At 25.0% G+C, this 26,515-nt stretch overlaps 2 protein-coding genes across 6 annotated transcripts; both read right to left on the bottom strand.

The window, feature by feature from the left end:
- Positions 1 to 1,725: 1,725 nt before the first annotated feature.
- On the bottom strand, positions 1,726 to 12,734 carry LOC114119925 (beta-galactosidase-1-like protein). Of its 4 annotated transcripts, none has more exons than XM_050198226.1 (17): positions 12,444 to 12,734; positions 12,219 to 12,338; positions 11,942 to 12,098; positions 11,599 to 11,834; positions 11,258 to 11,424; positions 7,854 to 8,401; positions 7,616 to 7,772; positions 6,578 to 6,744; positions 5,905 to 6,055; positions 5,774 to 5,837; positions 4,333 to 4,427; positions 4,067 to 4,268; positions 3,675 to 4,000; positions 3,331 to 3,606; positions 2,664 to 2,804; positions 2,395 to 2,601; positions 1,726 to 2,302 (listed from the first exon to the last, which is right to left on the bottom strand). In XM_050198226.1, exons 6-17 carry the CDS (start codon positions 7,883 to 7,885, stop codon positions 2,093 to 2,095), a joined length of 2,028 nt encoding a protein of 675 aa, XP_050054183.1. In that variant the 5' UTR covers positions 7,886 to 8,401; positions 11,258 to 11,424; positions 11,599 to 11,834; positions 11,942 to 12,098; positions 12,219 to 12,338; positions 12,444 to 12,734; the 3' UTR covers positions 1,726 to 2,092. The 4 variants fall into 4 exon arrangements, with proteins under 4 accessions (XP_050054183.1, XP_050054182.1, XP_050054184.1 ...); XM_050198225.1 differs by having other exon boundaries at positions 11,603 to 11,834; XM_050198227.1 differs by lacking the exons at positions 6,578 to 6,744; positions 11,258 to 11,424; positions 11,599 to 11,834; ... (1 more) ...; positions 12,219 to 12,338; positions 12,444 to 12,734 and having other exon boundaries at positions 7,854 to 7,996.
- On the bottom strand, positions 10,234 to 24,647 carry LOC114119959 (beta-galactosidase-like). 2 transcript variants are annotated; one of them, XM_050198230.1, is made up of 11 exons: positions 24,385 to 24,647; positions 20,226 to 20,392; positions 19,879 to 20,029; positions 19,751 to 19,814; positions 19,513 to 19,607; positions 19,250 to 19,442; positions 17,515 to 17,864; positions 17,180 to 17,455; positions 16,933 to 17,070; positions 16,672 to 16,869; positions 10,234 to 10,518 (listed from the first exon to the last, which is right to left on the bottom strand). In XM_050198230.1, exons 1-11 carry the CDS (start codon positions 24,472 to 24,474, stop codon positions 10,309 to 10,311), a joined length of 1,932 nt encoding a protein of 643 aa, XP_050054187.1. In that variant the 5' UTR covers positions 24,475 to 24,647; the 3' UTR covers positions 10,234 to 10,308. The 2 variants fall into 2 exon arrangements, with proteins under 2 accessions (XP_050054187.1, XP_027837509.2); XM_027981708.2 differs by lacking the exon at positions 10,234 to 10,518 and adding an exon at positions 15,605 to 16,587 and having other exon boundaries at positions 24,385 to 24,643.
- Between the last annotated feature and the right edge of the window lie 1,868 nt (positions 24,648 to 26,515).

The following is a 26,515-nucleotide window of genomic DNA, read 5'->3' as shown; positions in this document are numbered from 1 at the left end:
TTTGATAGGACTACGCAGGGCCATGTCAAATCACTATGGCGAACGTCGTATACACAATTAATAATGATATTATATTTTTGTTGTCTAGTAAATATATTTATGTTATGTTAACACTTAACACACATACAAATTGTAGCGAATATTATAATAATGAATAAAATAGTTATATAGTTAATAGCTATATACGACAATTGTAAATCATTTGTATTAAAATATATGAGTTAATTTTCAAACATAAAATAATATGTTGTACACAGTTGAGAATAATACAAAATGAAACGCTTAATAGCTATGCACTGCGACAGATTATTTTAACTATATCAATAAATAAATAACTCAAACGACTCTTATCTATATTTGTTATCGTTCGGTAAACTTAAGTTATCACTTATCATAATTCAATAAAATATAAATATTTAATAATGGACTGCTCGTAATTATAAGTTTTACTTGTGAATTTTTTTATCTATTCAATGATTGTAATCAACTTTTATTATAACTTTAAAGTATCTATAATCTATACATAATATATATTATTATTTAACAATAATTAATATAACAATTCTGGTTACACGCCTCATCAATTTAAATTAAATAAATGGAAACTTATTGTTGGTATAAGTGCACAAATTCAATCAACCAAATATTTCATGAATTCTTAACTAAACTGTAATCTAACATTTTACCTTCATAATATTATATATCCATAACAGAGTATTAAGTATAAATCATTATCAATTATATTTGTTACACTTACCTTAAAATTATAATAATTTATACAAAAAATGTGATTCAAAAACATGTCTTTTTACCTATATTGAAATCTGTGAGATAATGACTTTGTACAATTAATTACGACATTATTTAGGTACCAATTTTCTACAAACAAAATGCTGATACAATATTACAAAAGTTATTCTGTAAATGTAAAACTATTATTTAAAATACTGAATAAAAAATGTCTTAATTATTTTTATTTTAACATAAATCAAAACATAGATACCAATTTGAACATTTTGAATGTAGAGAAAATAATTTATAATTAACGTAAAATGGCTTCGAACAAATAAATTTTTGAAATATTATATATTAAAAAAACGTTATAATAATATTCAGTAGAAATTAAATACTTTTTTTATGGATTCAACAAGCTATTACTAATTAAAAACAAAAAAAATAAATAAATAAAAACATATTTTTGATAACTGTTATACATTTATCAGTTGCATGAATAACAATATAGGTATTAAATATTCCATAATAATAATAACACCAATATTAATAATAAAGTAAACAATTATGAACTTATATTACCTTATACTTTGAAATTTAATATCCTTGGCTTATTTTACCATAAAGATTAGGTATTAATTAACGATATTGACAAGAACACCTTCCAGTTTTAACATAATGATGTTGTTTAGTCCAAGATGAGGAATTAATAATAAAACGGGAATAATATATAGAGTACCTAGTTTGTGGTCCAACCCAGGACCGGTTATAGGCGTAGGCATAAGCCTATGGCGGCAAAATTTATATTTATATATAGAGGCGGCATATAAGAAAAAATAATAAAACAAGAGGCCGCGATTTTGATTTTTGCCTACACATAAAAATTTGCTTGCACCGGCCCTGGTCCAACCAAAGGTCAATATCAACCAATATAAATCCCGTTCACAAAAGCGACGCTCCGTTCAACAAATCTTGAGTAAAAAATCCATACCATAACAAAAATAAATTGCCATTGGCTATATATTTCTAAATCTTAAGTGCACATGTACTAACTTCAATTTGTTGAACATGAAACAAACGATTTGTAGCTAGTACGAAAAATTAATTCATTTGGTCTTAAAAATGATTTGAATAAACATATTTTTTAAATATTTAAATACCCATATATCATACAAATAATGTTAAATAAAATTGTAGTAATATTATACAACTATTACTAATTACAAACATAATTTTGATAATTATTATCTATTAAAAAAAAATTTAGTAATAATTAAACATAAACTCATACAATAAATATTCTATATTGATCAAACCATTATTAATTTAATAACAAAATAAACGATATATCAACTTATATTCAAAATTCTTTGTGTACAGTACCATTTAGATTAGGTTTGTCAACTAACGATATTGACAAGTTCTCAGGAACACCTTCCAATTCTAACATTATGATGTTGTTTAGTCCAGGATAAGGAATTAAAAATAAACCGGGAATGTATAGAGTAATTTGTGGACCACACGAAGGCCAATATCGACCAATATTCATCCCGTTTACAAAAGCGACGCCCTTTTCAACAAAAAACAAAACATTTGTATGATTCATAAAATCAAATAAAAAATCTTTAATTCATACTTATATATATACATAAAAAAACAAACCTTTTTCCAACCAGTAGGGTCCAAAAACGTATCTAAAGGTTTTGTTAAGTTTTCTGGTAACGTAAATGTTGTCTTATAAAATGCCGGTAAAACGACGGATTTGCGTGGTTCTATGGTCGAAAACCATGACGTTTCATTCAGAGGGTAAGCTATCATCTTCCACGGACCCAGTACATGGTTACCCAATTTTACGGGTTCCAAAATACCCTGGATACGAGATGAATTCAAAATAAATTTAAAAATAGTTAAGTAGAATCTAACAAACTAACCTTTTTGTCTACTAAAGAATTTCTGTAATTAATTAACCTTCCCTGATTTTCTATTAGAATGCTTAGCTTTTGAACTTTACTGTTTATATTCAAGCTCACTGGTTTATTTTCATAGTTGCGAGATATTATACTCACTATGACCTGAAAAAAAAGAGTAGTACATTAAAGCCAATCCTGTATTAAGAGGACCTAGAAAGAGATTTTCATTGTCTTACTTAATTTAGGGGACTATCAGCTATTACAAATATTGTATTGGTTCTCAATTTAAAAAAATAAAACAAAAAATTTTTTTATTCTGAAAACTTACTAGATTCTTCCCCATACATTGATCTTTAATAACTATAATAAGTTTGTAAGCTAATGAAAATGGAAATTGTGAAAAATATAATTAATATTATTAATAGTAAATATTACAATTATTATTACCTGACAATTGTGTGTTTAAGTGACATTTAAAATACTCATTGTTATAGTATGATTTTTGTGAATAAACTATTAAGTATCTATAATTGGTTAAATACCTAATGCACTATTGTAAATAATACAATATTGTGTAATTTTAATTTATTCTTAAATAATATAAAAGTACATAATTAGAAGTAAGTACCAAATTTTTAATACCTACATTTTTTTTTTTCAATAGTATATTATTATACCATATAGTTACCTGGTCTAAGAAGACAGTTGCTCGATCTCTAACTGTGCTAATTGTAAGGTTTACAGGAGTTGTGACTTCTTTTTGATCGTTTGTTAAAATAGTCTCGTACATCACAAAACCTGAGTTTATACCCATGGTTTCGAATCCTAGTGGAACATCGCTTTCAATCGGTTTAATTCGTTGAGTGACCTTTTCAAAAAGACTAACCAACGGCTGCATTGTGAGTGTTCCATAATCACCTTTAGATGCTGGTATAGGTGATATATCATTTGATACTACAAAATTCTTCAATACGCATCGTTTAAATTAAATACTTATACAATAGTTAGTATGTATCAATTATTAACACTTACAGTTTCTTTGAGTAATTTTTTTATTTCAAAGTACAATTCAGTTGGATCTCCTGATTCGTTCAATGGAGAATTAAAATCATATGTGGTTTCTACAGGGTAAAAACCACCTATCTTGTATGAGTAGGAGCCAGATGTAAACCCGAAATTTGTACCCCCATGAAACATATAAATATTAACCGATGCATTCAAAGCCAGCATATATTTCATGTTTTTGATAAATATATGAGTAATGTTGTTAGATTTTGGTAGTTCACCCCAATGTCCCGGCAAACCTGTATGATACTCGGTTACTGCTGGTGGTCCTTGCAGTTTAAAACATTGAGAAACTAAAAATTTCATTGAAAAATAAATCAAAAAATGTATTTTTATGTTTTTGCATGTAAAATACTTACTATTTGTAGTCCAACCATGCACATCTACTGTTTCAAAAACACCAGCTACAGAACCACAACTCAAGGGGTTGGTTGTATCCACTTCACAGCTATCGGTTGTATAAAGGACAGCTTTAGATTTAATATAACTTTGATACAAATCTCTTAACCATATCATATACTGGTGGTCACATGCATAGGTAACTCTATATTCATTTTCTACCTACAGTATACAAAATGAATTTCCAAAATATAATGGCAATAAATGATAACTAATAAATTTTTACCTGGACCATAATGATATTTCCACCATTTCCGTATAAAAAAGGAACAATCTTAGGCATAAGTACATCAAACCATTTAGCAATGTAATATTTATAACCTAAATTTAAAAAAAATATATATCAAAAAATACTATTAATTGTATCATTAAAAATAACGTTTATTTTATTTTTACGGGATATATATTCTTATACAGCAATTACGTATGATTCATATGCTGACCACTTATCATAAAAGCTACATAAAATGATGATTAAAATTTATAAATGATATGGAAACTGTACATCAGTATACAACAGTAATACTCAATAACGAAAATAGTCGAAATTCTTGATTATTAAATACAAAATTGAAAATTGTTCTTATATTTTTATAAAAGCTATAAAAAATATATAATCACATTTTTTTTTTTACATGCATTTGAAGTTTAAATTGTTATAAAACTCGTCATGAAATTACATCAACCTACTAAAATACTAAAAATAAAATGAATTATTAAATAAATTCAACATCTTAATCAATAAAAAAAATATATTATCTTTAAATATTTTAGAAATATAATACTCGGTAAGTCGTAAGCTGATTGGCCTTATCTGCTCAGAATCGTTTTTAATAAAATCAATGATGATTGATTGAATTAAAATTTAACATATAATAGCGATCTACTCGAAACTTTATTTGCCTACTTTTTGTTGTATTAAATTTATATAGATACTGAAATTAATATTTGTCCAATATACGAGTACTTTAAACATATACTTTGCTGTGGACTATGTTAATTAATGAATCGACAAAATTCTTTTAATGCATATTAAAACAAATGTGTACTTATGTATTTTTAATATTTTTATACAAATACAAATAAAAAACTTTTACAGGGTTTTGAATAAAATTTTCAAGAAATTTGACCAACGAATTATTTTTTATCGATATTTATAGAAAAAATAAACTAAAAAAATTAAAAATGTATCATCAAAATTGCTCAATAAAAATAAATAATTTTTAATGTAAACATTTGGCGAGAAGTATAAGTATCAATTGTTATTATTATTATTTTTTTTTTTAATGGAATAAAATATTAAAAAATGTTTAAAGAAAAATAATTATTTTACTAGTGATTATCCAATGTCGTAAACATTTGAACATGAAATACTCATAAATATATAATTAGGTTTACTGGTAGAATTTTTTCTTTATTTATAAGTTGAAAAATTAACAAAGAACTTTTATTTAATGCTTAAATCTTAAATATAAAAACAACATTTTTTTATGTATTTATAACTATTAGGTAACTGATAGTCTAAATATTGCCCTATCAGGTATTATACCTACCTATAGAATATACATCTATGCACATAACGCAGTAAAATTACGTATCGTAAAGACTATTCCATATAGTCAAAGGACTAGCCACTAGCAACAATAATATAAATCGCTATTACTTACTTGGATCGTTCGTTCTCAGACAATTTTGGGGCACAACATTTATTAACCAAAATGGAAATCCTCCCTAAAATAGTACGGACAACAATCATTTAAATACTGTTTCTAATTTATTAAAATGTATTATTTCTCACAAAATCTCTTTCAGCGCTTATAAATGGCCCGGTTCTGAGCAACAAATACATCCCTTCATCTTGAACTAATTTCAGGAAATACTCTAAATCTGCGATGCCCTCAAAGTTGTATACTCCTGGATAAGGCTCGTGTAAACTCCATTCTACATAACTAAAATTCCATTAATTATTATCTGTTTATTTCTATCTGTCAAAATATTATACACATTCATCAATTATCACCTGGCTATAAAAATTTAAGTTTAAAATAATGTACAATTTCCTTTTACATTACTTTTCTCAGTAACAATGTTAAACTGCAATTACAAATTTATTGCAAATTCAAAATGTAAGACTAAAGTATACACATTACATACGTTAAAATTAATTTTAGGAATAATATCATGTTTGCATTATTGATAAGCAATTTATAAGCAACAAGAACGGTTATCTACTATAAAGTAGCAAGTGTTACTTCATGACTTATTGGATATTGACTTGTTTTAAAGTTATATTTTTTATTTCATACTATGGATGTTCACTATATGTGACTATACGATAGGTATCAGATAGATATTATTAGTGTAGGTAACTCATTTATATATAAATATTATAAATCATTTATATAACGTATTCAATAATTTCAAAATATGAATTGTAATTGTAATTTTTTTTGTTTAAAATATTTACTCACGACGATATAGCATTTAAACCAGCTGCTTTCATTTTTTGAATTCTATCCTTCCAATAAAGTTTTGGAACTCTAAAATAGTGTAACGATCCTGATAAATATCGAAATACTTGACCGTCTTTTAGGAACTCTTTTCGTTCGTAATCAACGATAAAAGTTCTCTCAGCTGTCTAAAAATAATTAAATATATAAAGAACAATCATTTCTCTGAATATAATAATTTATCGTAATTTATCATGTGCAGAAATCACCAAGAGAAAGTGTATTAAAAATAATTTATTTAATAGGTACATGATTTACATCGGTGTTTACCTATTATCCATCATACTACTTTTAATTTCTTAACTACATACTATTAAACAGAAAATATTATGCCATATTTCAATGAATTATTTGATTATTGATGTATTTAATAGTATTTTTACTTATATTTTTTAGGGACCTAACCTTAAAAAAAAACAAAAACCTTATAACGAGTTTTAACTTTGGTAATCATTATTAAGAACGTGTTAAAATATTAACTTTTAATTAATTAAATTAAGATAAATCATTGCTTCCGAAAAATGATTCTGAGAAAAAATAGATTAGCTAATAGCCTATATATCACTACATGTATTATATTGTATTACATTTTTATATAGCTATAATATTTTTGTTATCAATAATTTTAAAAATATATTATATTTAATCATTTTAATTAATGTATATTTTAATGATAATCTAACATATGTAGTTTATAATAATTAAAATAATGTATTTATAATAATTTATTGTACTTAGACTTATGACCCATCCAGTTAACCTTGGCATTTGGGCAATTGGCAACATACCAGTTTTACAAAAACAGTGGTCCGAAAACAAAACGAATAATACTAGTTACTTATATTGAAAAAAATATGCTTATCCCATTTTTCGTCTTAGTCCGTCGGATGATGACACTTTTTCGAAAGTTATAATATTGTTTTAATCACTGTTTTTAATAACTAAAACGGTTGACAATTACCAAGGTTAACTGAACGGGTTATAGCACGTGGTTCTTACCTTTGGTGTTTGTTTGGATTCTGGTTGAATTTCATTTCTTATCAAAATGTATAGAAGAAAAATAAAAACCAGTAACAATAAACCAAATAATATTGCAATATATGGACGATTCAAAAGTTTTTGTTTCCAATTTTGTTTTTGTTTTTTTATCAACGGTCTGGAACGAAAAAATTAATTAATCTAAAACTAAAGCAATAATGTGATTAAATATTAATTATTGTATTGATGTTGTACTTACTGTGTTTCGTTGTTTTGAAACAATAAATCCATATTATATTTTATAGTTGAAATAACAATTTATCCAGCAAAATTATTGATGAGTAATTAATTAAACAAAATAGCAGATATTTTAATATTATAAAAGAAAAAATAAGTACAAATTATAAAAAGTAAAATTTTAATATTAAATATTCTTTTAAGTATACTTTTTGTTGTAAGATTTTTTCCTAAGAAGAACTATTAACGTGTATAGTGGAGTGCTGTTAAGATGTGAATGCCATAAGAATATGTAAATTATGCATTCATCTATTGCAATAAACGTATAACGTGTTATACGCTATCAAATAGAATAAATATTGTTCATTTTAATTCCAGTTTTTTTTTTTGATTCCCGCTTAAAATAGTTGAATTTGTAAATAGCTAAGAATAATAAATTATAAGTTTCTTTTATAAGTTATTATTTATATCTTGTAATATCATATGATGTGTATTAAACGATACAATCGTATTTGTCCTTGAGTCTTTTTGACGAATAGGTAAATAGGTATAATATTTGCACCGGGACCACTGTTAAAAGAAATCAAGTGAACAATTAGTATAAAAACGATCTGTAGCATAAAATTAGAAAGATAACTAGAAATATTTGTAAAACCAAAACTAATAAACCTATAATAACGTATTTTATTAAAGTTTGTTTTGTTCTCCGTTAAAAGTATATAGGTACCCGTAATAATAAAAACGAGAAATATTAATTATTAATTAAGTTTTATAATTATTTTTGAATTTGGATTGTAAGCCCAACCAGTGCAGATGAAATAAATGGATCACTAAAAATATATATTTTCAATGCTGGGTTTTCGCACATAATATTTGATCTATAGTCACAATAATACAACGATTGTTAACTCCGATATTTAAATCTTTTCTGGTCATCAAAATTATTTTTTAAAATTATCTGGACTACCACGAGTTTAATTGACGACCCCTGGTCTAAACAATAAAAAACTAATCCTAATGTATACCAAGCAGTATAAGCATTTTAAGATTCCTGTATTGTAACATAGTATATCTTTGAATCAGTAAATAATTTTTAAAAATCACAAACATTAGTTGACTTTAATCAAAATTTAAAATATTTTTTAAGCTTTTCACAAATATATGACACTTATTTTTTTATTTCTTAAAAAAACATTAACAGTTGGAAAAAAAACTAGATATTAAAACGATACTTTATTGGTAACAAACAACTGTTCAATATATTTACATTATTATAATTCAAATAGATACGAATCGTGTAAACTATTTATTAATTGTTCATGTACGCCATCCTTACGTTTGTTTCCACAGAATAATTTTAGTTAATTCTTTATCATTATTAAATTTATCTACATATATTTACAAAATTGATACATACTTTTATATTCATTTATATAGTCATGTCAAGTATAATAAATATAAACAATTGATTTACAATGATATTGTTGGTTTATCAAATAACATACCTAACTAATCGAAAGAATTGTCAAGTGTTTCATTGAAACAAGTGCACAAATTCAAATAATCAAAGTTTTCATGAATTCATAAACTAAACGGTAGGTAATCTAACAATTCATCTTCATAATACTCTACACAAACAGGTAGTTACTAGGTATATATTATTAAAATTATTGTTAATATCAATAAATTTCATTATACCTACCTTAAAATTGAAATCATAATATATTTAATAAAACTGTATATTTATAGAATACATTTTAATATTTTATACTCATGTAGTCATGTCCCGTTTATATACAAAATGCAAATACAATATTTTTTTGAACAATTTTCAAGAAAATAATAATCAAAAATAAAAATTAATTTTTAAAATACTACATTTCTTAATAATTTATATTTTATTATAAATAAAATAATAAATTAGGGTATAGTGAGGCGTTGTCTTTGGAAGTAGTGACTGATTAGTGCAGAGGTTAAGAATTCCAGTATGTTAAGCTACCGGATGAATGACCAATAAGGTTCTTAATTTTTAAAAAACCAAATCATATTCCTATTTTATTATTATAAAACAATATGTGTTTCACAAATCTAGAGTAAAAAATCCATACCATAACAAAAATAAATTGCCAATGGCTATATATTTCTAAATCTTAAGTGCACATGTACTAACTTCAATTTGTTGAACATGAAACAAACGATTTGTAGCTAGTACGAAAAATTAATTCATTTGGTCTTAAAAATGATTTGAATAAACATATTTTTTAAATATTTAAATACCCATATATCATACAAATAATGTTAAATAAAATTGTAGTAATATTATACAACTATTACTAATTACAAACATAATTTTGATAATTATTATCTATTAAAAAAAAATTTAGTAATAATTAAACATAAACTCATACAATAAATATTCTATATTGATCAAACCATTATTAATTTAATAACAAAATAAACGATATATCAACTTATATTCAAAATTCTTTGTGTACAGTACCATTTAGATTAGGTTTGTCAACTAACGATATTGACAAGTTCTCAGGAACACCTTCCAATTCTAACATTATGATGTTGTTTAGTCCAGGATAAGGAATTAAAAATAAACCGGGAATGTATAGAGTAATTTGTGGACCACACGAAGGCCAATATCGACCAATATTCATCCCGTTTACAAAAGCGACGCCCTTTTCAACAAAAAACAAAACATTTGTGTATGTTTGTTTTATTTTGTTTAATTATTATTATTCATAGTTCATATTTCTTTCTTACATTATCTATACACAGTACACACATTTATTTTATTTTCACAAATCTATACTGAGTGTTTCTTTTATCAAATAACACTTATTATTTCAAAGTCTATTAATATTCTTGAAAATATTTTTTTACGTAATTCTAACCAAAAAAAAAAAAACAATAGATTTATTTTTTTAATATATTTTTTATATAAATGAAATCAATTAATATGCTTATGATTATCATAAACCTTTAAGTTAATTTCGGCTTATATAGAACAGAGTAAATACTTTTTTTGGTGTAAATATCAAAATAGGTAATAGCATAAAATTAATCTAAATAATTTAAAAATGTTTTGTAGGTATACAATATTATATAATAAATAATAATATATATTAAAGTTTTTAGTCCTCACAGATAATATTTTTTAATTACAACAAAATAACTAAAATCGTTTTTAATACCTAGGTTCACCCAAATTTGAACTTCAAATGTCTGTTTCAAATTTATTTATGAATATTTACAACAAAAAAATGTCTTATTGTTGTATTTATCTACTATACGTATAAATGCGTATACCCATTAAAATAAATATCAACAATTAATTAATTTACATGATAACAACATTGTTTATTAAACCTATATATTTGTTTTTTTTTTTTTTTTTTATATATAATTTTTACTTACGTTAATATAGCATTTAAACCAGCTGCTTTCATTTTCTGAATTTTGTCCTTCCAATAAGGTTTAGGAGTTCTAAAATAATGTAACGAACAGGAGATATATCGAAATACTTGACCATCTTTTAAAAACTCATTGCGTTCATAGTCGATAATAAAAGTGCTCTCAGCTATCTATAAATAATTATAAACAAAGAAAAAAGTTTTTAAATGAAATTGTTTAACGAATTTAAATATGTTTTCAAAATATATGTTATTCATTAACTAGGATAGCCAGTTAAGTTGGCTTGAGAAAATATTATATTTGAATAAAATAAATTTTATAAAAATATTAAATGGTGTTAATACCTACATGTTGAGTCTATGTTGCTCTATTGTTAATTTATCACTGCAATGATTCTCAGCATTTATTGTTTGTGGCACCTTTAGTTGTTTCACAATAATCCCGGGCCATCCTCTAGGTACACACTTTAATAATATATATGAATGCTTTATATATTCTTAATTCTACGTAGCCTCTAATCCAAATTCACGATACACTAAGGTGTAGTGATACTTTGGTTAAGAATCACTGTTAGGTTAGACTGTAATATAAAAAAAAAAATCGGGAAAAAATTGTTTTGATTAATAAAACAATTTTTTTTGTATAATAAGTAGTTATATAAACTATAAATATTAACAAGTAATATACCTTTAATGCTTCTTTAGATTCTGATTGAATTCCATTTTTAATTAAAATGTATAGAATTAAAATAAAAACCAGTGACAATTTACAGAATATTAATGCAATGAAAATACACTTCAATAGTTTTGGGTTACACCTTGGTTTTCGTTTTTTTATCAAATATCTAAAACAATATAGTCAATGAATTAGTTAAAAAATAAGCAGTTACCTACTTTATATTTTAATTTAATGTGTTAGTCATTTGAACATATTTATAATATGAATATTATACTGCAGTACTCACTCTGTTTCATCGTTTTGAGAGGATAAAGACATATTGTATTAAAACTGAAGGTATTTGCTGTTGGATTATCAATTTATGCATCAAAATTATGGTAAACTTTCTTATTCGGATGAATATTGTCTAATAAAATAAAATCGAAGAAATTTTATTTTCACCGTGAAAAACATAAATATAAATTATAAAAAATAAAATTTCAAAGTGTATTATGGTTATTTATATACCTACCTGTCATTCGTATAAGTTGATTTGTTGAGAACGTTCAACGTCTATAGTCGAATATGGTTTAGATAAGACTGACAGCCGTGTTTAAAACATGCATAGATCTGTCCATTTTGAATTATGGTAAATATTCGAAATTATAACAGCTATAATTCCGTTTTGCATTTTGTTTGTATAAAATGGAATTTTATTTCATTAATTTTTATTCGGTGGTTTTTTTTTTTATTCATAAAAGTCATTGAACAAAATAATGTTCGTTAAACATAGTTTAATATATTTTATCCTTGCGTTGTGTTGGCAAGAATAGATAGCATATATACACTGGGACCACTGTTAAACGAAATGAAATGAATTAATATAACAACAAATATCACAGTATATTAACATGAGGTAGAAAGTTTGTAAAACTATAACTTATAAACCAAAAGCAATGTTTGTTCTGTATTAAAAATGAATATACGTAATAATATCATTTGATATATTATATTAAATATAATAGTTTTTGGCTTTAGGTGTTTTGAATTTTAAATTTAAATTAATAAATTATTAACATTATTCGATACTGTACATTTAATACTCAGCTGCGTAAACTGAAAAAATGGAATGTTCAACCGGTTTCTCATCAACTAATGGTCTTGTTACTTTCTACTATTCACATTCACTGGCCGCAATTACTAGTTTATTTTTTTGTTCAACATGCCATACCTTTATCAATACTACGCTAGTCAAATTTCACAAATTAATATTGAATATATTATTCTAAATTTTTACAGTAGATGTACTAAGTAGTTAACAAAATAGGTTTAATGCGATCAAGTTAGTTCTTGGAAATAGACGATAAGAAAAAACTGAAAAATCCATCTACTGTTCAAAGTAATTTCATCTATTCGTTTGGCTACATTAATGGTTTATGAACCTGTTATATTTAAATTAGACTTATTTGATAAAACAATTCTAAAAAACTGAAAACGCATATAAAAAAATTAATTTAAACTTATTGGAGAAAAAAAAATAGACCAAAAATTAAAAAACTTTAAATGTTTATAAATAATTCAGTCAAGATATTTTTTAAACTATACCACGTAAAAAAATGTCAGTATACTTATATATTAAGTAGATAATAAAATAAAAAAATCGATTTTGTCAATAATTGGTCTTGAGTAAAAATTTCTGTTTTTTCATATTATATTTTAAGCGGAGCAATGAATGTATTTATTTTACAATATTATGTAGGTTTCTATCTATCATCACTCATCGCTTTTCAGGACAGTAAAAATGCTTCGGTCATAAATTATAGGAGTTTTTACAAATAGAAAACCTAATCTAGGTGCAAAATCAATGAATTCCTAGTATTTTTTTTAATCAGGAAAAACAAAAAAAAAAAAAAATAATGAAAAACTGGAAATATTACTCAAATCCAATTTTCGAAAATAAATAATTATAATGTTTTAAGAACATCAAGTTTTCATCTCAACTCATAATCATCCATAGTAAATTATATAAACCAGCTGCCATAAGCCTAAATTTTAAAGTTGATCTTGATTTAGAACAACAGGAGTATAATTTGATCAGTCGAAATTTTGTAGATGTAGATGATCTATCATAGACAGATATGTTCAATTTTTTCTATTTCACAGTAATTATAATAATTTTATTTAATAAGTAAATCAATTTCTTTATTAAATTTTTTTTTTTTTTTTTTTGATTTATTAAAACAATTTTTAGTTAAACGCCCAATCTTTACATTATATCGTTTACATTTTTACAACTATATTTATCAACTATCAAAAATAATACTTGGACATTATACAATTAAACATTTTATTATTGTTTTTTTTTTATTCTTCAATGAACCAATAAGTGTATGCCACTATCATCAAAAATATACATTACAAAAATGTATGATTGTAATCATTTCATCAAAAACATTTTTAGTACCTATAAATTCGTCAATGCTACATAATTGATTAGAAACATTGTCATTAATCCTAAATCAGTATCTCAACTGAATATTTTTTATTAGAAATTAGCAAATTATTTCTACTTCACATTGTATTTAATTATGTTATCTTAATATTTAATTTTTAGTATAATATTGCAGTTCATAGTTTTTCTATTAACTAACTTTTAAATTCATCTCATACTTTCATCACTAAAAAAAAAAACAAGAGACTAACCACTAACATATATGATATATATACAAATATTATATCACAAATAAGTATTAAATGAAATTTTTATTTTCTTACTTTGAACTTATAGTATCCGCTTTTAAGCATTCAATAACTGTTTTATACTTTGTCACTAATTTAATTAGCAAATCATTTTTTCTGCTATAAAATTAACTGTCCAGTTAACTCCTTTTACTATAGAGTTCATAAGTAAAGTTTTATCGTGGTGCACAGAAACAGTTAATTCATAGTATAGAAAATATAAATTAAAAACAAAAGTAATATAATGCATAGACATTAAATCACAGTATGAAACAAGATACAAATTAAAGGTTTGAGGTTTCAAAGAAACTAAAAAAAAATAGAAAAAAATATAATTTAATATTTTACTAGTAATTATAAATTAATTAATAACTAATAATAAACAATTTTCACATAAAATAATACGTTCTACTATAGTACCTAACTCTGATAAAAATTATGAAAATATAATATATAATTTATACATAATATTTTGTATAATATATATTCTAGGATAAAAGCTTTAATACCATATTTTGATTGTTGATTAAATAATAAATAATCATAACTAAATTACAAACTGTTTAATACTAAATGATTAAAATTTGATCGTTGATTTGTTAAACAATGTTTAACCACCAGACTCAAGTTGGAGTGAGAACTTAGGCAATTTTTTTTAGGCTATGTCTCGAAATATAAATTTGTATAAAGTAAGGCCCAAAATGTCATACAAATGCGGAAGGATTATAAAATATTTATGTTACCTATAACTTATTAGTCATATAAGTGATAACATTAGTAAATTAATCTGCATATTTTTAAAAATAAATTGTTGTAATTCAAAAAGAATTATTATGAAAGGTACATGAAATGTTAGCTAAATGTTATTTATATATATATACATTTTTTTTTTTGCTATAGATTATAGATTGATAATAACTAATAAGGCTATGAGGCTTATACGGCTTGAAGTAATTTTAGTGTAGCTTAAAAAACGTTTTAATTAAAACACACTTTATAAAATTCAACACTTTTTCAGCTTAAAGTCTAAAATTAAATAAGTAATTTCAACATATTATTTCTTACATACTAAAACTTACATTAACGTAATGATAAAATATATTGCGAAAAATGTGTTGCAGAAATGTATAACTATTTAACGATGAGGTACCGGTAATTAAATTATCCTACCACGTTAAATTAATAAATCCTTCTAAGACGTTATGACAAAAAAAAAATTATAATAATTAAATAATTAGCTTTAAAAGGATTTATAAAATAATGTAATGTCCTTTTAGGTAATTTAATATCACAAATACACTAATATTATTTACAGAAGTTCAAAAATAATGATTTAAAATTAGTAAATTTGAAAATTCATAATAATATTATTTAATACAAATTGTATACCTAATTAATGTTTAGTAAATATAATCTACTTATTACTTATATACCTTTTACATAATAAAAACATTTTAAATTCACTATAAAGTATTGAATCGGAACTACCTTTTTTGAAAATATTTAAAAATAATAATAAAATTAAAAGAAAAAATACTAACCAATTAATACTTAACACAAACAATAGTAGTAACTGCATAATAAATTCCCACAATTACTACAGAGTAAATAAAATGATGTATATTACCGTTAACGATATTAAAATAAACGAAACTACTAATTTTAGCTACACTAACCAAAATTTAATAAACGAAAAATATCAAGTATACCCAGCACTGTAAATGATTAATTTACAAGATATTTATAGGACCGAAGAGATTAGGTTTATCAGTTAAAGATATTGACAAGTTCTTAGGAACTTCTTCAAGTTCCAACATGACAATGGTGTTTAATCCCGGTGATGAGATAAGAAATGTAGCTGGAACATAAAGAGTCATTTGTGGTCCAGCCGATGGCCAATATCGCCCTACGTTTATTCCATTCACAAAAGCAACGCCCTTTAAATAATAAAAAATAAAATAAATTATGCAACAAGCATTATAAAAAAATAATATTCACCAGCTATTTATTATTAAACCAACCTTTTTCCAACCAGATACATCTAAATAAGTATCCAAAGGATTATCAGGTAATGTAAATTGTGTTTTATAGAACGCTGGTAGTACAGCGTATTTTTGTGGTTCAATTGTCGAAAGCCAAGATGTTTCATTTAAAGGGTGTGGTATCATTTTCCACGGTCCTAGTACATAATTACCTAATGTTACTGGTTCAAAAATACCCTGAAAAAAGTATAATTTCAATAATAATCACAAACCAATGAACTACAACGTAACCTGACCAACCTTTCTGTCTTCCATAAAGCTTCCGTAATTGATCCTCCCTTGATTTTCTATTAGGATACTTAGCTTTTGAACTGTACTGTTTATATTTAAGCTCACTGGTATGTTTTCATATTTACGAGGTATTATATTCACTTGTACCTAAAAAAATGTATGGCGCATTATTTATATTGAAATAACTAATTCCAATTGTTTTTTTTTCTTTACATTAAAATTAAAATCGTTTATTATATGGTATTATAATGCATACCTGGTCCAAGAATATGGTTGCTTGGTCTCTGATTGTGCTAATTGTAAGGTTTACAGGAACTTTGTTGTCTTTTTGTTCGTTTGTTAAAATAGTTTCGTACATTACAAATCCCGTGTTTATACCCATGATTTCGAATCCAAGTGGAACATCGCTTTCAATCGGTTTAATCCGTTGCGTGGCTTTTTCAAAAAGACTAACCAACGGCATCATTGTGAATGTTCCATAATTACCCTTAGGGGCTGGTACGGGTGATATTTCATTTGATACCGCAAAATTCTTTAACAAGGATTTAATTATTAAAGCGAATAATTTTTATTTATATTATCATGACTTACGGTTTCTTCAAGTAATTTCTTAATTTTAAAATACTTTTCAGTTGGGTCTCCAGCTTCGTTTAGTGGAGAATCGTAATCATATGAGGTTAATTGAGGCAAATAATCTGAATTTTTTAATTTTTCATATTTGTTGGCGCCAGAAGTAAACCCAAAGTTTGTACCCCCGTGGAACATATAGAAATTTATCGATGCATTCAAAGCTAACATGTTTTTCATAGTTTCCAGAACGTCGTAACTATTGACGATTGGCGATGGTTCGCGCCAATGTGATAACCAACCAACATAATACTCGGAGTTCACTAGTGGCCCTCTCTTTTGTGTTGCTCTCATATATTTAAAACATTGAGAAACTAAAATCCAGAATGAAATCAGTTATAAAAAATGTGATATTAATTTCCATACGTATACCAGTGGCATATTTAGACCGGGTCACACGGACCACCTGCATTAATCATTGCATTAAAAAAAATACTGAACATTTTTATTTAAACTTAAATTGTACTTAAGTTGTAAATAATTTTATTTAAAATACGAAAAAAATGTGCAGTGACGGCATTTATTATTCTGTATACTATACGTCAATATCAATGTGTCATTTGTTTTCAAACATGCGATTATAGTTATAAAATTAAATTATCATAGCTTGTACCTGGTAAATGGTGATTACAGCACAAAAATTCACAACTATTCCATGAATATTATTTCTAAAGTAACGAACTACTATAACATGTGGATTTCACAGTTTTGTTAATGAAAATATTTACATATTTTACTTTTATATTATATTTATACTTTCAATTATTATTATTATTTTGTCAATTGATAATTAATCTATTCTGCGTTATTAATATCTAAACCTATACATTTGAGTGGAACTTTTTAAATAAAAAATCCATGTCTGAGGAAACGACTGATATTGTAAGTAGATTGAAATTTCTTGCTCATAATATAGTTCAACTAAGATAAATGTTATTCTAAAATTTAAAACCAAATTGTTGTACCTATATTCAATTAGTAATTTTATCTACATTTTTACCACTTAGGCGTATTACCTACCTTTATAATATTACCTTAAGTGTATATTTAATATGCTTCAATTATATTTTATTTCAATTTGACATTTTTTTTTCTAAAACTAATGTTTTCATATATTTATACAAGTTGTAGTTGCAGCAGACATAAATGTATGTAACCAACAAAATAATTAGTAGAGTAAGTAGACTTTTAAGCCGTTTTTACTACACAGTGCGCTCAAATTATAACATTTCGAGCATCAGTTCGTTTTTTATGAAGTCGAGAATATGTACCGATAAAGTGAATGTATTTTAGTATTATAGCTTAAAATTGAATACTTATTTTTTACATTTTTTACTAACAGGCAAAATCAGTTCCATCTAAGTCTTCAAATAATCTAATTCCTAATAGCTATGCAAATGTTGATCATACAACAATATATTAATAGCATTGTTTCTATAAATGTATAAATAATAAAATGTTATTTATACATTATTTGTTATGTTATTAAACAATTATTATTAGCTCTTAGAATCACTATTTTATTTAAATTTTATTGCTTATTTAATATATTTTTGATTTTAATTTTTTTTATTAAAATTTAATGGGAAAATATTATAGACAACATTTCTGTGTGGAAAATGGCTTTTGTTTCTTATAGACCCGTGGGCCTTTAAATTTTTCGCTACTCCACTGGTGTATACTTTAGGTAGATATTTACCATCATTAATCGAGGCGCCGAAATCCACAGTTGCGTAGACATCAGGTATAGCACCGCATGTAAAATAAGAATATCCACAGCCATCGGTTGTGTATAATAAAGCTTTATATCCAACATAACTTTTATATAAATCTCGTAACCACAACAAATACTCTTGGTCACAAGCGTTGTAGCTACCATATTCATTTTCTACCTACACAGAAAAGTAAAATTAATTTTCAAAATATGTGTCGTGTAACGATAAATTTATCAATTTACTATACCTGAACCATAATTATATTTCCGCCATTCCCGTACAAAAAGGGGTCAATTTTGGGCATGAGAACATTAAACCATTTGGTAACGTAATGTTTATAGCCTAAGATTGAAAAAAAAAATTGTGTTACTGTTGTTTCTTATAATTGATATTTTCATAAAAGACATTGATTTATTGTTGGATATTAATCTATACAAATAATAAATAAAAGCTCGACGTGTACAATAGAAACCCTTAGTACGTACTTGGATCATTAGTTCTCAGACGTTTTTTAGGCACCTCATTCAATAACCAAAATGGAAATCCACCCTAAAATACGTTAAACAATAATTTAAATTCGGTCTCTAATTCGTTTTCGCATATTATTACTCACAAAATCTCTTTCGGCGCAAATGTATGGTCCTGGTCTGAGCAACAAATACATGCCCTCGTCTTTAACTAACTTCAAGAAATACTCCAAATCGGCTATATCATCAAAGTTATATACACCTGGATATGGTTCATGTAGACTCCATTCTATATAACTACATTGCCATATTTTATTACCATTTGTATATTTGCTTAATAATAATAGGGGTAAACATATAGTAAAATAAATTTTAACAATTTATTTTATAACTATTAATTATTACAGGTATCTAACTATATTTATTAATAGTACTTTGAATTTAATTTTATGTAGTATAAATATAATAAATATATAATAAAATATTTACTTACGTTGATATGGCATTTAAACCAGCTGCTTTCATTTTTTGAATTCTGTCCTTCCAATAAGGTTTAGGAACTCTAAAATAGTGTAAAGAACCAGACACATATCGAAAAACTTGACCGTCCTTTAGGAACTCATTTCTTTCGTAATCAACAGTAAAAGTTGGCTTGCTTGTCTAAAAATGAATAAAAAAAAAAGATTTTACACATTTTTATTGTTAATACCACTCTATTAAAAAAAAAAAAAAAATTATATTTTAGATTTATAAATCTAAAAAGTAAAATATTAAATAAATTAAATTGTAATATAATATTAAAATTATTAATTTACTATTTAGATTTTTACTTGAGACATTAATTTCACGTAAAATTATTATATTTAGTGTTTGGAATCGCTTAAAATGTGTATTAAAACTGTTAAGGGTATTGTAAGCTTTTTTATGATCATTTTTAAATGATTATAGGTATTCACCTTTCCTTTAATTGTAGAACATTTTTTATTAATTTAATAATTTTAAAACCCATTCTTATAGAATTTAGGAACCGATAATATCGGTACCTATAACAGTTTTATACACTATATTTATATACTATTCTTTAATAAATATGTATTAAATATTTTTTTTCTTTTAGGTACAACTATATACTTGAATTAATACATCGTTAATACAACAATTCAAACTTAAGCATAATAAATTTAAAACTGCACATTTCAAAATCAAAACATCTTTATAGAAAATTAAATAGGTAAGAATTAATTACAAAAGCTTTATGGAAGACAGAAAGGTTAGTAGTTACGTTATAATTCATCGGTTGGTATAAGGTACTCATTATTATTGAAACTATACTTAATAGAAGATGTCTTAGTAAATACTCTAACATAAACTAGCGATAATGTACTAAGACTATGGAAAATGATACCATACCCATTAAATGGAACATATTTGATATTGACGAGTCTACCAATTTTATATATGGAATACAATATTTACATTATAAAGATTGTTTAATAATACCTTTGAATTCTTAATTGGACATAACTCATTAAAAAAAAGGTTGATTTTTTACCAAAATTAATATTTTGTTAAAATAAATTCGTGCTTTTTTCATCTAAACCAAAATATTTACGGGAAAACCTCTTTTTATATTTTGCTTAAAAATTGTTAAAACATTAATATCTAAGTTATGAATTGTATGATGAGTCGTTCAAAAAAAAAAAAAAAAATACTAAAATAACTTATGACTGAAACTGTTTAAAGCTTTTATTTTCAAAAAAATTGTCAAGTGATAAAACAGTTTTCATAAAATTGTATTTCTATATTCAATCAATAAAAATGTTTCCCAACACTAAAAAGATAATTGTTCCATGACATCTATTTTACAAGTAGATATAAAAAAATAAAATCAATATGAAATTTAAAAGTAAATTAAAACTAATTTAAACATATATATATATTATATAAATAATTTACTTATGTCAATTAATAAGTAATTGTTTATTATACCGTTGCAACCATGATAAAAATGTACGTTTAAAATAAAATATCATATTCATAGATATAACGTAAATAAATATATTTCACGAGATTATAGTCACTTATATTTACTCTCTATGGATATACAAAACTATAAATTTTCAAACACAAATTAAATTTAGAGAAAAATCACTTAATGAAATAAAACAATATTTACAAATTGAGGTATTGAGTGTGTATAAATTATTAAAGAACATAATTGTATATCATTATAATATTTTTTAATACATAATATTATAACATACATTGTTATTATTAGGTATTTATATATTAAACATAACTTCTATATATTGAATGTTATATATTTATAATATTGATATTAAAGTAAAAGTAAGTATACCTAAATAATCTCAATATTAATCAAGTTGTTACGTTTCAACGAATTTTTAAGAATTCAAAATATTTTATTGTTCTTGATAATTTTAACATACACAATGTAAGTACTAACAATAGATTCGAAGTTTCACGATTTTATATATTTTTTTTTTTTTGTTCTGAAATCAATTGATTTTCACATCGTACAAGTGTACATTTTTTCTTAAAACTTTCTTAAGACTAATCATTTTATGGAACGATTTGTAATAATACATATATCTACATTTTTTTAAATGTTAAATAACAATCCTTATTCTATTCGGCCATGAAATGTGTTGTTTCTTTTAAATTCAATTCAAGTTTATGTATTGATTTTAACAACATACCTATATACCTACTTAATTTGAAACACTTCCATACATATTATACCTATTATGTCCTTATCGTATGAGTATAAATTACACGTAATATATTAATATATAATAAATACGTTATACAACAAAAAGAAGTGTATTTAATAACAATAATATATCTGATTGATTTTTCTTCTACTAAAGTATTACACATAATAACAATAATTTATTAAAAGATTATATTACCTATTGTTTAATATTAATTATGTGACAAAGTAAATACTTAAACACGTTTTATATAGTAATATAGATAATTATAAATTATAATCTTACTACCTTATTTACCCGATTCATATTACAAATCTTGAATATAAATATGTTCTATCATACAATAGATCAATACGATCAATTACGGCAATAATAGTATTAATTTAATATTAAAATCAATAAAATCTATTATATTTCAAACACACAAAATTGTATTTATACAATTAAAAAAAATTATTTTTATTTTTCATTATTATATATACGTATATATTTAGAATAAGTTACTAAAATAAGCTTGTACCTATTTATTTTTTATTCAGTAAAAGTATAATATTTCTAACCCAGAGAGTATACTACACGTCTACACTTATTTGATATTCAATTAATAAAATACTATGAACAATAATATTACAAAATGTATAGCTCATGGTACGAACAAAAATAATATAAACAACTATGTTACTCTTTGAATGAAACTAAAAAAAATGTGACAATGATAGTGATACGTGGTCAATTGGAATTAGGTATACTTAGTTTTTTATGATCATTTTTTCTTGTAGGTAATAAATTTCTTTTCGGAAAAACGTCAACATTCAATCAGATGGAAGTATGTATAAATTCTAATTTAGAAATAAAAAAAATAAATAATTATAGTCAGTGTATAATATAAATTGAATAATCAGAATTATATGTTCTAGAATTTTTAATATATTATTAACAAATAACAATTGTATGTAAAATAGAAAAAATAATAAAATCAAAACTAAGTACTTAATACAAATCTATATTATAAACCTCCCTACAAACTTTTTAAAACTATTTTAAGTGTAGTTAAGGAGTGCGAGAGTAAACTTTTGAAATTCAAACAAGAATAACTACTTATTTATAAAAAGTGCTTAAAAATATAAATAAATTGGATCACTTGATAATATCACACATGGGTTAGGTCACATAACCATGGATAATATTTTTTAATGTAAGTATCTAAATTGTCATAAAATTGTTTTAGCTGAAAACGTTTCACATATACCAATAAATCATAAATTATTTTATCATCAAAACTTTATGAGCGTAAGTGAATTTTAAAATGCACAAAAAATATAAGTTTTAGAATAAATACCTACATTTATATAACATCAGGTTTATTTCAAGTTGTATTTTATATCTAAATACGAGTTATTTAAAATAATACTTGACGTATTACTGTATTAGACGTTACTGAAATTCACAATATATGGTCATATCATAAATTTTATATAAACGTAAAAATTTTAAAATCCTAAATTACACATACAAAAACAGTATAATATAAAATGTTGTGTTACTATCGACTAGTGTATACGTTATTGTATGTCTTTCGTTTGACTACTATACATAATATACACAATTATTATATAGTAAATGTAAAATAGCTGAAAAATATAACTACGTGTGTCAAGTATAACTATATATAAAAAAAAAAAAAATTCAAATGCAAAAAAAAAACGTCTTCCCCGACTATTACCTAATAATCTAATATTTAAATGTTGGCTAGTAACAAGACAACCAACAATAATTATTCATCTATTATACACTTATTAACGACGTCACTATTTTTATAAATTATAAAACTATACTTCCGACACTGTTCGTACAGTTATATTACCTAAAATATTTTAAATATTTTTTATCGCAACAGACAGTCTGTGGAATACTTACCTCAATCGTGTTTCCCGTCGTGATCCCGGCGACGACAGAGTACAAAAAAACGGCGACGACGACAGCGGTCATCATATTCGTCGTTGTCATATTGATATTTGTGTTTTTTTTAAACAATATTATAATAAAATAATATATTACTGTTATGTGAAACGCGAGTCACAGCGACGCGCGGTTATCTGGACGCTGCAGCGAGTTGTCGCGTGCACGTTGCGAAAGCAACAGGAATAAGACGACCGCGTCGGCGGTGGTTCTCGCCTCCCACGATCGTCGCGCGCCGCCCCCCGAATGCAGGACACTGCGCGTTTTTTTTTTCAATAATATACCACGATGGTGGTCTTGACTCTTTTCTCTTGACCGTGGTTCTCAGTCACTGACCTCCGGCAACCACGTATATATATAACATATTGTACGCTCGATATACATTTATAAGTACGACCACGCTCGTCTCCTGCAGGTGGGTTCAGTGGTGTAATTGGGAAGGGCAAGTGGGAACTTGCCCCTAAACTATAAAGAAACAATGCAATATATATATATATATATTTATCATGAGATAAAAAATACTTTTTTTTCAAACTAGTGCATAAAGTACGTTTATTTCACATTTTCCTGTTGTATAATAATAATACATTCTGTTAACGTTATCACACCATTTGAGTTACAAAAATAATCCTATAATATAATCTCATGAATTATTATGATCGCAATATTATTATCATATAAATTTCTCAAACAAGTTATGTCATATTTTTCTTTTTTTAATTGCGCATGTGTGTAAACTTAATATACCGCCGTAATATCATTTAGTGATATGTGGGTGGGTAGGTACCTATCTACGATTGTTTCTAATACATAAAAAAAAAATTATAAGACTTTTTTGAAAAACAGACGACGATTAGGTTATGATTTCGATTTTTGTGAATAAATTACTTCCTCCCTCCTCCTTGGTTTTACCCATTTGTGGCACTAGTCGGGTGTATATCGATACCGGATCGGGTGCCTGATATTGTAATATACAGTACCTACAATATTATATAACCGCATTAGGTACGTAGTATTATTGTAAAAGCTATAATATATTATAATTATGTGTGTACCACCCCCGGCCGAGAGAATGATTGTAGATCACGACCTAAGATATCGTACGCGCGAGCTTGAGAGCAACAACCAGACGTTTCCGTTTGGCTAAAAGAAAGATTAAGCGAAGTATGCGGTGACAAACCTTTTGCGAGATCTGCAATACACCATCGTTACGTAGTATTATACATATTAACATAATATAACGTGGGTCGTACGATTCGAAATGTGTTAAATCTGTAGACTCGCTCAACCGACACCCGACACGTGCAACAATAAATATAAATTTAAATATTTATATATGTGAAAACTTTAGTACCTACTTTTATTACGATGTATTTTATAGTATTTTATATTATTTACACTTTCTGTTAAGTATATTATTACATTTATTATACAGCGACAAAAATATCCAGGTATATTTTGATAAATTTATTGTGTCACCTTACACGTACGTATATAAATGTATTATAGTTATATGACAAGTGTGATAAATTATTAAAGTGCCATATTAGTAGTGTGTTATTTTTATTTCTGATATTATACCGTTACATATACTTATATTCATATTTTAAACATTACAATTTTGAGTGTTTTTTGTAGGATTATCAACAATCCCGTGTGATTTAACTTATAGTTATATTTAACTTTAAGGTTAGATTAAATTATACGCATTCGACTACTTCAAAATTAAGTACAATATATTATATATATATATATATAATGTTACAAAAATATTACTTTCAAAAATTGAATTGAAATTTCTTATTTAAACAACTCACGAAAAAACAAATAGGATAAAATATTCAGAAAAAAAATGTAGGTTACCAACGACTTATAATAGGTGCTTAAGGGAACGTCGCACCCATATGTGTTGCCGCCGTCCACACACGTACGACAAAGTAAATTTTCGTTCTTCAGTTTCAATAGTGAGCTTTTAGTTTTGATATTAGAGTGAATTGGCTTTTTATCAAAGTTTAAAGTGGTAAGAACTTTTTCTGTATTTTCTCGTTGGTTTTTTACGATATTTTAATTTTTGAATGAATCATGAGTA

Source organism: Aphis gossypii, chromosome 1, assembly GCF_020184175.1.
Source record: "Aphis gossypii isolate Hap1 chromosome 1, ASM2018417v2, whole genome shotgun sequence".
Taxonomy (NCBI): domain Eukaryota; kingdom Metazoa; phylum Arthropoda; class Insecta; order Hemiptera; family Aphididae; genus Aphis; species Aphis gossypii.
The sequence above is the reverse complement of the archived record's forward strand: the minus strand, read 5'-3'. Positions and strand labels throughout refer to the sequence as shown.

Bases quoted from the DNA above. Each gene is read 5' to 3' on its own strand.
- LOC114119925 (XM_050198226.1), bottom strand. From the start codon at position 7,885: ATGGATTTATTGTTTCAAAACAACGAAACACA. The intron at 3,607-3,674 runs GTAAGTGTTAAT...TGCGTATTGAAG, and splicing joins AAAAATTACTCAAAGAAACT to AATTTTGTAGTATCAAATGA. The intron at 2,805-3,330 runs GTAACTATATGG...CTTTTTTTTCAG, and splicing joins CAACTGTCTTCTTAGACCAG to GTCATAGTGAGTATAATATC.
- LOC114119959 (XM_050198230.1), bottom strand. From the start codon at position 24,474: ATGACAACGACGAATATGATGACCGCTGTCGTCGTCGCCGTTTTTTTG. The intron at 19,608-19,750 runs GTACGTACTAAG...TTTCAATCTTAG, and splicing joins TCTGAGAACTAATGATCCAA to GCTATAAACATTACGTTACC. The intron at 17,456-17,514 runs GTAAGTCATGAT...TCCTTGTTAAAG, and splicing joins AGAAATTACTTGAAGAAACC to AATTTTGCGGTATCAAATGA.